The sequence below is a fragment of the Cavia porcellus genome, unplaced genomic scaffold (genome assembly GCF_034190915.1).
Source record: "Cavia porcellus strain 051 isolate PalLab524CR breed Dunkin Hartley unplaced genomic scaffold, mCavPor4.1 scaffold_10, whole genome shotgun sequence".
Taxonomy (NCBI): domain Eukaryota; kingdom Metazoa; phylum Chordata; class Mammalia; order Rodentia; family Caviidae; genus Cavia; species Cavia porcellus.
The window spans coordinates 61,132,879-61,146,413 of NW_026947493.1; the positions used below are offsets into that span (position 1 = coordinate 61,132,879).

The window sequence follows — 13,535 nt, forward strand, 5'->3', positions numbered from 1 at the left end:
CATAACATTGATGGAGAAAAGTTTGGAAAAGATTAGGCATACTGGTAATTTTAAGATATTTAAATTGTTTCAAGATTTCCATTATAATGCAATTACATATAGTTACCTTACCTTCAACATCCTATTTGTTCTAAACATCGTATTATACCCAAAGAAGAGATAGAAAACTTCAAACGGTATTATTGATGCCACATCCAACTGTTGGAAGAAGACATTAAGAATTATGTGAGGGCTACATCCTTTATGGGGTCATCAATGAATTCATACCAAATGAATGTAAAAGTTGGTCAGTTACAATGAAATATTTGTTGGTAAATATGCATGGTGCCATTAAAGGTGTGTTAGCACCATGAAAACAAAGTCACTATTTTGAAGCTGCTTTCAGGGTATTTTATTTCCACTTTCATGCCTCTGATTTCTCCTTAGGCATTACATTTCCTGTGAGCTTTCACAGACACTTCAGTGATGATATGGTTGATAATGCTATAATAAATTTTAATAGTCTTTTCAATAGGAGACTCTGGAACTAAAAATCAAGTCTTATTTTTGATTGTGTTTGAAACCAATGCATGTTCACCAAATATTTTTGTATTCCAACCAGTTCTCTAGTGTTCAGAGTTGGGTATATTGGTGAGGTTCTTTCACGATATTCAATGTTTTCTATTGAAGTGAACTTTTTTGCTGCCAGCTAACTGCTGTGTAAGTATCAGAGAATGCAGGCTAAGAGAGAGAAGATAAATAAATCCCTTCTGTTTCCTATTCAAGCACATAGATTTTTAAAATTTGTCATGAATTTACATCATTCTGGCCTTCTCACACCCTGATAATTCTGAATTAATGACATCACATTTGCATATTTTCCTGACCACAATAACTGAAAGAAATTTTTCTTTTTGTACTGGGAATTGAACTCAGGACCTTGCACTTGCCAGGGAGGCACTGTGCCACTGAGCTGTATCCCCAACCCCAAGAAATTCTTTTATATAATGTTACTTATTTTCACTAACTTTTATGTGGTCTTCAACATTGGGTACATTAAATAAACTTAAGCTATCTTCAGACAATTAAGAGTTGTTAGGAGCATATTTTAAGGCCATATGTATAAAAAAACAGAATTGAGGTGATTAGTTGTGTAATCATTTCAAATGTAACTTCTACTGAATACAAATGGAACTTGTACTTTGTGTTAACCAGTTTAGCTATTATGAAATACTGATGGTACTGGTTTAGGAATTGCATCATATCATGGAACCTTATCACTTTACCCTACAGATATCTTTTTCTACTTTTTCAATTTTTACCTTTTATTACTGTCTTTCATTAGCACATTTTTGCAGCACATAATGCCTACCTTCTTCACCGAGAGTTGGAACATGCACATACCCCATCTCAGTTCTCTTTTCATTCCCCCATTGCCTCCCTATCTTTTCATCCCCTCCCCTTTTGCAAAAAGATCTTTGTGCTTCCTATTATCTATCTTTATTTCTTTTAATTTATATTTGGGTTTCTCATATAATAGAACTCAACATACAAGAACGTTTCCTAAAATAATGTCTTTCAAATAAGAAATCAGGCACATGGGACTATTGACCTAATTAGTGCTACTCTGGAACCCATGGGTTCGGGCTCATATCACAGTGATTATTTTTACTTACTTTCTATCCCATTGCTGAACTTCCAATTTAACTTCTCTATGCAGATAGTCAATAGCCATTTTTAATATTAACCCACTGGCATACATTTATGTAGACAGAGACTGATGTTTTATTTAATTGTAGGAAATTGAATTGATTGGTAATTAACATCAAGCTCCGTTCAAGGCCCTTTGTAAAGCATGTTGAGCTTGAAATAGGAGTAGGATATTGTTTTGTTCACAAAAGTTAGTCTCATAGTAGAATAACCAACCACTAAAAGTATCTATCATGAAATGCCAGAAGACAGGCAGGATGTACTAAGGTTATTCAAAAGAAGTGAACACAAATAAATAAACATAAGATTTTACAGTAATAAATGCAATTAGATATATACATTAATTTTGTTCTTATTCAAATTCAAAGAAGTACTGTATTAAGAGTTTAGAAAATGCTTTGTGACTCTTAAAAAGAATATTTATTGTTTTTGTGGCAATCATAAGGTAGTGTAGGTCTTTTATGAATCCATCTATTATGTGGTGATGCTTTACAAAGAAAATTAGTTGGATATAAAGGCAAACTAATAGACTTTTAATCACTGAAGTTTGCTAATATGGGAAATTTGGAACTTAAACCCAGATTTGTGTTTTTCAAAATAAAATTCAAGGTGACTAACTTGTCCTTACAGTGGGAGGCTAAAGTTTATACATATGGATTGAGTAATTTTGAATAATCCTTGATCTCTACTTAGCTCTGAGTTCAGAGAAAAAATAAAAGGTAAGAAAATATTTCATAAATCATCAGAATAATAAAATATAACAATGTATTGTTATATGAGGAAAGGAAGATGTTTCTTTCTATTTTTGTTTTGCTTATAGGAACAAAAAAGAAATGAATTTAGAAACAAGTTTGCATCCTTTTATACTCTCATGTTACAAGACTAAGAGACTAGAATTCTGTAGACAAGACTAACTCAGAATTCAAATGTGTGCACTAACTTAATCTGCTTAATAATGACACATATATTGAATTAATCATTTGTATATACAAGGGAATGTATCATGAAGTTATTAAGAATAAAAACTTGAGGTCTCCCATTGTTTAAGAAAATCTCTATGAAATTTTATTACAATGAAAGATGATTTATTTATAGAAATGACATTTAAAATGATAATAGATTACTTGAAATTATTTAGAAGTCACCCACCTGAAATTTTGTAGAACTCCTATAATGTCTCTTTAGTTCATTTGAATCCTCCTGAAATATGTTTATGTCAATTTCATTAATTATTTTTCACTTCTTATATTTATAGCTATTTTTTTCTTCTGGAAACTTCTAATCCCAGTCTACAAATATGGTATATCTTTTCCCATTTTGAAGCAAAATACTCTTTTGCCCCACTGTTTGTCAGGGTTGAGATTCTCCAACTAGTCATCTATATTACTTCAGTTTCAATCCTCCCTCAAATTGATCCTGAAGCCATGGCAATTTTTGACACTTTGGCTTCTTCCCACTTCTCGCTTCTGAGACTAATAGTGCTAAGCCCAACAATAACTCGTTAATTATCACATTCAGGGAATCCTTTCCTACACTCAGCATGCTGTATGGCCCTCACCAAACTTTGAAAGGATACATATATGCCTTAGCTCATTTGTTTAAAATCATCTATGTGATTAAAAGGTAATCCATCTGAAGACAGTTGACTTCATTAAGCAAATGTGTGTACATGGTGCTTGGAATATACTGCAAGAATCCAATACACACTGAGGGATGAAGAGATGAAGGAACGGGGGGAGGGAATGGTGACATTTTTTGAAACATTTGACAACTTTGCTCTTGAAACAATCAGTATCACTCTGGGTTCCCTTTACTTCTTAAGTTCCACATTTTTGCTATCCTAGGACTCTTGGACTAGCCATGTAAAAGTTGATGCTGCCCATGATTTTATTTTCTTCTCTTTCCTCTTTGTACTTACTTTCTGAGAAATTTTGCATATTTTTGTTATTTCAAAGACCATTATATATGTCCAGCCTAATGAATGTCTACCTCTACCTATAATACTGTCTTGCCATTTGTGCTCCACTTGAATTAATCATCATTCTGTTTCCTTTAAGCCTAATGTGATCTCACTCCTTCAATCGCCTGTCCAGTAAGCATCCTTACTGATCCTGGTTAATGATCCTAGACTACTCTCTCAGCTCTCTCCAACCAGCAACCAAGTTCTACAGATTCTTTTCCCTAAAATTTTGTGTTCATTTTCTCCTGTTGCCAGTGCTCCCCCTGCCTCATACCTTACTCTACTCTGCATTTTCAAGCACAGGCAATGATCTCTAAATCAGAGTACTTAACAATCTGTAGTTCTGTCAAATCTACATGATTTTAAGGAAAAAATAGCATTCCTGATACTCAAGGCTTTCCTTTCTGAGTCTCAGGCACCTCCTGCAGCCTTTCATCCACACTTGATTTAGCAGTTCCTCAACTGCAGCAGAGGTTCTCAACTTAACACTTTTCCATGATGTCTTCAGAGCTCAGCGAGTGTCAGTCTTTTGCTGGGGGAAAGAGGGTACAGGTAACTCTATCCCCTCTTTGAAGACTTGGAACGAGTATCTTTTCATTCATGTGGTTTGCTGTGAGCCTCGCAGCATCCCAGGCTTACCTTTGTCAAGATTTGCAACATAAAATTCCACCATTTTCCTTTTTTTGTCTTTCCTTCATATCTGAGCTATGTAAGATAACTATCTTTAACCTCAGTTTCCTCCGTTCTTAGTAATCTGTTGCATAAAGACAGTATTTAACAAATGCATTATATGTGATTGATGAAAGATTAATAACAATCTTCAGACTTAAAAGAGTTAGTATTAGGTTTACATTCATATGTTTTACTTATATGTAAGAAAAAATGTCTTACGTATTTTTGGCACATTGATAGAAGTGCTGGAATGTAGACATATAGAAATAGCATTGTGTAACGATTACCCATCCATGCTGCGTAAGTTCAGAAGTTTTAAACTACAGCTGAGTAATATTAACAATTGGTTAGTCAACTTCCAATTTCTACTCCCTCTCTCCTTTTTTTGTCAATAAGCTTTACCTATTGTCACATAATGCAATTTTACTCAAATACATTTGGAAACACAAAATGTCCCTATTTAATGATTTGTACTCTAAAATGGAATGATTTACTAAGTCACAGATAAACACAAGTAAGTTTAAGTTGATGTTTTGTAAATCATGTTCTAAGCTTGAGTAAACTGATCAGCTCTTTTGTTACTTCTGTGGGGTAGGGAAATACAGTTTGAGTATTAAGTTGTTAAGTTAAAATACTGCATCCTCCCTTTAATGAGGAAGAGTGTTTTTAGCACACATTTCCCTTTGCTCTTAAAAGAGTTGTCTGCGATGCTATGATTGAACAATTGTAAATGCAACTAAAAACTTGTTAGATTAAGAGAAAGTGCCATCTAGTGATTTTAAAATCCCTGTTCTTTAGAGCGCTAATAAATTTGGCATCATTAGCCTTAGGAGGATCAGTGTGCTTACCGGTAACAATTAGGCACTTATTTTTAAAATGTCACCGTAGTTAGTTCTCTCTCTGTCTTTTAAACGTCCTAATTATTCAAGCAGCAATTCTTAAGGGCAGGGTTAGGAGGATATGCTAATTGCAATAAATCCTTTTTCAACGGTTTTCGAAGAAGCTCTATTCAGATACTAGTATATTTGCTTATTATTCACTTCTGCCAACACACAATTCTATAATTCTACATAGAATAGAAAGGAGAAATATTTCAAAAAGAACATTGTAATGAAGACTAAATAATTTTGTAAAGAAAGAAAATCCTTGAATCAATGTTATCATGCATTCATTCCTACCAATATATCCTGGATATATGAGTTACCTGGTTAGACAGGGAAATTAATCAAATACCCTGTGCTTTCAAGAAACTTACTACCAAGTCAGAAAGAGAACTACATACATAAATAGGAGACAAAAAAGACAACTCTGTAGACATCCACTCATTTAGTTCATTCCTGTGCTGCTTCTACATGGCTGTGTGTGTACACTGTCATATTTAATCTTCAAAAGAGATTTATAAAGTAGCTATTATTCTCTCTTGATGTATGAAAAAAGAAGAGTACAGCAAAGGAGTAAATTTAGTTGTTTCAAATAATACTGTTAATACATTTAAGAAGTGAAATTGGACCCTAATCTGTTTGTTTCTGCTAGTTGACGATTAGCCTAGTACTTATTTGACAAAATTAAGCAACAGAAGCATGAGTAAAACATATGGACTCCAGAGAAAGGAGTGGTGAATTATTTTTTCAGGTCAGTTGATAAATGGCACTTGTGTAGACAGAGGGCTGAAAGCAGTGGACTATAAAAGAAGGCTTAACAATTGGCATTGTCAGTAGCTGGTGTTGAAAGATTCCAGGGATCCTTGTCATTGATGGGCCTGGCTACCAAGGATTGGAGATGTCTTATATGTAAATAGTTCCCACTGCCATGTCCAGTTTGATTTCTACCATGTACAAGGGTAATTACATACAAGAGAAATTTTTGTTTGTTTTATGTTCAGACTTCTGTTCTGTGTAGCACCACTTTTGGAAGATAGATACTATAAATAAATGTCATGGAAAAACTGTAAACCTCACTGATTCCCTCTACTTTGCCTGTTAGAATCTCTAACATTTCCATTTTCCATATATCTTGGTGAAATAAAGTACAGCTGGTAGGTATAACTACTTGGCCACTGTAGGTGTTTAGTAAATGTTGAATAAATAAATGAATAATTTGATAGTGTACACCAAAGATAATATAGACAATGCAGTGGGACCTTTAGACTGGAGACTCAGTATGCACAGATTTTGTACCAAAAATGTAATCAAGTTTCACAGGCTGAAACTACTTACTCTAAATTAAAGAAACCATTACATTTCTTTTGAACAAACAAACCAATTAGCTCCTGCTCTATATTTGTAGCTTTGCGATAATGCATTTTAAATAAAACTCATTGAATGTGTTTTTATTGGTTATTTTTCTTGGTTTTAACACTCCATTGTGTGTAAAAGTCTCTTAGAAAATTGAAAATAAAAGTCTCCCTTTACTGATTTTGTCATTTTCCATTTGTCAAACATTGATTTTCTCCCCCTCTGTACATTTAATGGAGGTTGAAATTAGTGCTTTTTTGGTGTTGTTACTTCTTGTTTGTGTGCCGTCATGATCATTCATCAAGCTGCCAGCGAGCTCTGGGGATAGTGCTGGTGAGTTAACTAATGCTCCAGTCTGTACAAGGAAAATTTTAAGTAGAGTTTTTTTCTATAGCTTTTGCCTTTTGCCTTTATGGTTTCTTTAAAGGGAACATTTTGAATGTAGGGGATGCCCCCAAAATAAAAATAAAAATAAAAGAAAAGAAAAAAATGATTCAAGCTATTCCTTTCAGCTTTTTTTTGGGGGGGGGTGATATAAAATTTCCTAGTGATTCAAAGAAAAATACACAGAAGCTAAAGGAACCTACATATCTTCCCCTAAAATACACATGAGCCTAAGTTGTGATGCATTCAGACACTCTGTTCATCCTTGTGTGACATCAGAAGACACGTTCTGGTCAAACTTTGCTGTGACTTATGAGAAGCAAGTCATCAGAGGACAGCAGTCCAAAAGCAAGCATTATGCAGATTCACCAGTAGATGCTATGTGATTTAGGCATGTGCTTGCAAACACATATTTTTCTGTTTCTGTCTTAGATTAACTGTATTAACTATGAAATTCTGAGATTGACAATAAATACAAAAGAAGATACTTTCTCTTATGGGTAAGAATGTCAATTTCTGAGCTGGGCCAGAAATCAACTGCACTTGATTATGAGAAATGTGATGAATCTGTAAAGTGATACAAGAAAATAACATAGACCAGAAAATATGATATTCATTAAAAAGCAGAACAATTGGAAGCCAGCCCAGCTCCTGTGTGCATGCAGGGTGCCATCAGGACTTTCCCATGGGTCACCAGCATGGGTGGGCAGAAGAAACCAGCATAGCCTCCGTGTGCATGTGGGAACCATTGGGATTGTCCCTCTGGCAGGCAGTGCAAGCCAGGAGAACCAGCCAGCCATGCCTTGGAAAAGCCATGAGTGTCTGGAGAAGCCCACCCCACACCCACTGCCTCCAAGGGGACCTTGTGCTTGACCTTGTGCCTGACCCATCCTCCTACACTGTGGATAGGTAGCCAACATGGGAAGAGCCTGGGACCTCACAACCTGCTTGACCGAAGGGAATCAGGAAAATGTCAAGATGAAGGAGCAAAGACAATCTCTGGCCTCCATTCCAAACAGAACAAGTCCAGGAGACATGGACATAGAAGAAAGTGGAAGTCAGAAACCTGAAACTTGTGAGATGATGGCAATGAAGTAAAGAGACAACTTCATGAGACTGTAAAAGAAATCAGATCGGAAATACTACCTCAGGTAAAAGAAGAAATGAAAAACATAATAAAAGAGATTCTGAGCCTATCTAAAAAGATATAGATTTTAAAAAAAAATCTAAAAAAATATAGATTTAAAAAAAGGTAGGCATAGGAGAATGAGGGAAACTGTAAATGAACAATATGGAGAAGAACTGAAATGTGTGAAACAGACTCAAAGGGATATTCAGGAAATTAAAAACTATTGAAAACTGGCAACACTTTTGAAAGAAACTTAAGACAGACTTTCAGACCTTGAAGACAGGATGGCAGCAGTGATCGTGAAAGAAAAGATCTCTTAAAAATAACATGGAAGCAGGAAATAACAATTCAGTAATAAGATGGCACAAAGAAAAATAATTTAAGAATAATAGGTGTCAGTGAAAAAGCAAGAGTCAGCACAAATGATGTAAAGAGATTATTTACAGAAGTAATAGAAGAGTTCCCAAGCACAGGAAAAGGACCTGATACACAGATAAGTGAGTCATATAGAGCTGCAACTAGCCATAATCAAAATATCTACACCCAGGCATACACCCGGAAAGTCAGCATGAGAGCAGAATATTAAAGGCTATTAAAGAAAATAGACAGATCACTTATAAAGGAAAACCCATCAGAATCATGACAGGATTCTCAGTACAAACAATCAAGTCAAGAAGAGCTTGGATTGAAGTATTTCAAGTCCTAAAAGAAAACAACTTCCAACCCAGATTGATCTACCCTGCAAAACTATCTTTCAAAATTAATGGAGAGATAAGATACATCCATGAAAAAGAACAACTGAAGGAATTCATGGTCACCAAACCAACCCTACAGAGAGTACTGAAGGATATTCTAGAGAGAGATAAAAATTACCACAGTCTCAGGAACAGCAGCAGAGTGGCAAGGCAGACAGTTAAATGGAGGGGAACAGTAGGGAGTCAATGGCAGGCAAAAAGTATGGTAGATAAAATCAGTGCATGTTGGTTGTAATGATTAATGTAGATGGTCTCAGTTCACCGATAAAAAGAAACACAGGCATAGTGGGTCAAGAAACTAGATTCATCAATATGCGGTATACAAGAAACACATTTATTTGAAAGGAAATTCATAGACTGAGAGTGAAAGGAGAGAAAACCATGTTCCATGAGACAAGGAATCAGAAAAAACAGGAGTATCTTGCCCATTAATCGCAGAATGGACTAGAAAGATAGGACATTTTTATAAAGTGAAAAGCTACTCAGCTATAAAAAAGAATAACCACGAAGTTCTTGTAGGTAAACAGATGTAACTTGTGATCATACTCTTGGGTGAAATGGTTTGGACTCACAAGGATGAACATCATGTTTTCGCTCTAGCATAAAAACTGAAGGAGTCAGTGGGATCCAAAATGTACAATAGATACTGTGAAAGTGAAAATGGAGGAAATGTCTAGAACGGGAAGATAGTAGCCATTGATAAATCCCTATTATTTTGTTGTAAAGTCCTGTATCATTCTCATTGTTTTGTTTTGATTAGTTTTATTCTTGTTTTGTTTGGTTTGATTTTATTACATCTAATGGCATGGGCAGCTATTTCGAAGATGATAAAATATTATGGTAGCCATAAGATATTATTTATTTATTTAACCATCATATATGATAATATATAATACTTGATTTCTTATTATTTGTTTCAAAGTCCTGTATTGCTTCCACTGTTTTGTTTTATTTGATTTTATTAGGTCTGATGGTATGGGCAGCTACTTTGAAGACAAGAGGCATTGTGGCAGCCATTGTTGATTTCCTATTCTCTTGCTTTGAAATCCTGCATTGTTTTCACCGGTTTTTTTTTTTTTTTTTTTTTTTTTTTTATCGGTACCAGGGATCGAACTCATGACTGCCTGCTTGTCACCGTTTTGTTTTGATTAGCTTTATTCTGTTTTTTTGGTTTTATTCTCTTAAAAATAAAAAAAAAATTACAAATAGAACAATTGTGACTGCGTGCTTGTGATTTTCACATGTTGGCAGGGTGTATGTTTTCCTCTCTCTGGTTTGGTTCTCTTGGTGAAAATACTGAGCGCTCATTGCTTGCTCAGCCCCTAATAGAACTTTCAGTCCTTTATAGCACTTTCCAATAGCTTGTTTGCTCAGGGTAGAAATCATCTGCACTACCAAATGTGAGTGGTAAAATATGGGTAGTGTCGATGGAAAATGTGAATTTTAATTGTAATTAATTAAAATTAAGATTTAGATTTGGAGATACATGTGCCTATGGCCACTATATTGTGCTGTACAGTGAAATTACATTGATTAAAAGGATTATGCCAGTTTGACTTCTTAAATGAGTTTTTTTTGGAAAGGTTTGTTTTAGACCTTTTGGTTGACTTATGTAGACCATCCCTGCACTGTGTGCAGTGCTGGCTGTATAATGATACAGGACCTGGTCTGTGTCTTAGAGGAATTATTATTCAGTGTTTTCTCACAATTTACGTTGTTTCCTTAGAAGACTGAGTGGGCTAAAATGAATGAAATATTATTGCATATTTTTAAAAAATCTAAAATCTCGACAGAACTAATGTGATAGGAAACAGTGGCTTCACTGACTGAGATTTGATGACTAGAAGAATATATTAAATGATTTGTTTTGCTTTGATAATTTGTACTTTTTAGAGGCATGACTGAGGTAAAATGCATACATGATTTTGACACTTCAGGCTTGGCATGAATCTTCAAGTATTAACAAATTTTGTATCTTCAAGTATTAACAAATTTTTAAAAACTGACTGATTTGAAGCAGGCTGATTTTGGAAGCAAGGCCTGTGTTTGAATCCTGCTTTCCACCTTTGTGCCCTGAGCAGGTCATCTACTGCCTCCATATAGCAACTTATTTATTTTATGTCTGAATGGGAACATTAGCAACTTTTTCTTAGTGAAAAAGAAAAAGTGAAAAGAAAAGTGAGACATTATAAATAAATCAATGATAAAAACTAATGTTTAATGACATTGAGTGCTCCTTTGGTACCAGGCACAGCTTTAGGCAGGTGACATGCGTCAATTTGTTTAATGTTCCTATCAACATCATGAAGGTGCTATTGCACTCCCATCTTAAGGTATATGGGGATGTATGTTTTTCAGCATACAGTGAGCACTCAGTGGTTGTTTTGTTGTTTTACCATCATCCTTCTTCTTACTGGTGGTTTCCTGTCATTAATGATTTATTTATGCAGAGCTACTTAAACATTAAATTATAAAATGTTAATTCATTTTTATTGTCCAAATAGATATTATTCATTTGCCAATGTCTTTTCTCAAATCTCACTTACTATGATTTGTCCTCCTCTTATGAACTTGAGTCTGGGCTGGATTAATAGCATATCACAAAGGTAGATGATATCACACACGATGTCTATAATAAGCCAGTAGCATGTGTTGTCTGGTGTTTGATAGGGAAAGACCACTCGCAGTGGTATCAGCCAGCAATTCCAGTTATAGGCAATGGTGACGAGCAAGAGCCACAGGAGATAGAACTGATCTGGAAAAACAGCAACTAGTGTCATCTAAATGCCATGGAACAAACATGACAAAAAGTCTCTTGGTTTATATGGTCAAGTTGAGACTCCACCTTGTGGATATACACAGTTTGTAACAGGGACTCGCATAAACATTCAACACAATTCTGCTTCCAGAGTGGGAAGCTCTGTGCTATTAAGGGATAGAAAGTGATCCGTCTTATCAGCTCTGCAAGAGTGGCCAGTTTCCTTCTGGCTCCTGGCCACACGGAATCTGTCCCAATGTGTAACTGCACCATTTTGATTGAGGCACATGGAGACCCAAGAAAATTCTAGGGGACCTTACTGAGACCTCACTGTAGTGCCAGGTTTCTACTTTTTCAGGAATTAAACCACAGGCTTGCCCAGGGCAGAGAAAGAAAGGCAAATTGTGTCCAGTGTTCAGTGGGAGAGCACAGAACCAGCCCATTACAGAGTCCACGTCCCTAAACAGCCTTCCTCTGCCATAGGATTCCCAGAGAGGGAATTCGTTTGATTAGAATAATTAGCATGTGAAGCTATGGAGTAAGATGGACACTTTATAATGATTTTTCTTTGCTCATCATTATGCATATTGCTGAGTGCTTTGGGGCCTTCTTTAGAAAGGTAATTAGGGACAGGACAAGCCTCGGACTGTTTTTTAAAAATAGGCAGGGATATTTTCTCTCTTGTCATTACCAAGAGGAGAAACAATCTTTTGCAGATTATATAGTTAAAGTTACACTTTTTTTTGACTGATTCAGAACATGGGCTAGGGAAAACAGTTTATCTCTAACTTTGGGTTGCAAGGGTTTTAGGTGAAAGCCAGCCCTCCCTGTGGAACGTCCTTTGCTGGTACCTGTGTGTGAATCTATGCTTCTTGGAAGTCTCATTCTCTTTAGATATTCTGTCAGAGGCTTCTTCTGGAACTGCCAACACAGTATGCCATAGTAGTGCTCTGCTTTTAGATTAGAATTGCTTTCTTGTGTTGCTGGTGCAGTTGTGGGCTTTGCTTTAAAGGAAAAAAAAAAAGAGGGAACACTTTAATCCGTTAACACGTTAGTTTGATGGAGGCACAAATTTGAAAATGTTTTCCTTCTTAATACAGGCAGATGAGTCAAAACAAGAGATGTTTAAAATAGTGGTATTTATTTCATAATATATATCAAAATATTGTACACCTTAACTATATGCTGTGTCATATATTAAAATATCTAAGTAAAAATGCACAGGAATTTGAGAAATATACAAATTTAAAACTCATTAATAGGTGTCACAAAACAAATATATGCCATATGCTAGGTTTAAGTTTTATATTGAAATACATTCTTCACATATATCCTTCAAGTCCTGATAGATAGAACTCAACATTTTCTTTCCAATATATCTTTATCAACCTATGATTTATTAAGGCTTATCTCTTTAAAACTAAACTGTTATGTAATACCTAGTTCATTCTGAAATCACAATTTTCTTTTATAGAACTATAAGGAAACCCTCAACTAGCCCACTTGATTTGGTCATATCTGTTATTAAACAATTACATTTTCTTCTCTTATTTTTATACTTATTTGGTGGTCCTGGGGATTGAAATCAGGACTTTGTGCATGCTAGGCAAGCACACCACCGCTGAGCCACATCCCCAGACTCTTCTCTTATTTTTATGCATACACACTTTACATAGATGTGATCAGAGAACATACAACTTTTGTGCTCTACTTATTCTTCTTATTTTTCATAAATACCTACGTGTAATTATTAGAAAGGTAGATGTTTCTTCTGTTATGTAATTGCCTTTGATGTCCTTTGCTCAGCTGAATACTCAGGTAGCATTCTTGTATTTTCATGATTTACATCATGCATATTATAGATACTTTTAATTAATGTCTATAGTAAAACTTACTATGGAAGATTTGTGGGTGGTCCATATGTATAGCCTGGGTGTGAAGACTATCTGTAAAG

The 13,535-nt window shown here is 35.2% G+C and overlaps 1 protein-coding gene across 2 annotated transcripts in view; it reads right to left on the bottom strand.

Annotated features, from left to right (window-relative positions):
- The window catches only part of Cngb3 (cyclic nucleotide gated channel subunit beta 3), a 142,211-nt gene that overhangs the window by 60,810 nt on the left and 67,866 nt on the right, over window positions 1-13,535 (bottom strand). Inside the window, exons 5-8 of one of the 2 annotated variants that reach the window (XM_063257529.1) lie at window positions 12,433-12,585; window positions 11,370-11,578; window positions 2,839-2,889; window positions 112-198 (exon numbers count right to left, since the gene is read on the bottom strand). In XM_063257529.1, the coding sequence (XP_063113599.1) occupies window positions 112-198; window positions 2,839-2,889; window positions 11,370-11,578; window positions 12,433-12,585 (500 nt within the window). The remainder of the gene's footprint in view (window positions 1-111; window positions 199-2,838; window positions 2,890-11,369; window positions 11,579-12,432; window positions 12,586-13,535) is intronic. The other variant, XM_063257530.1, reaches the window with a different exon arrangement.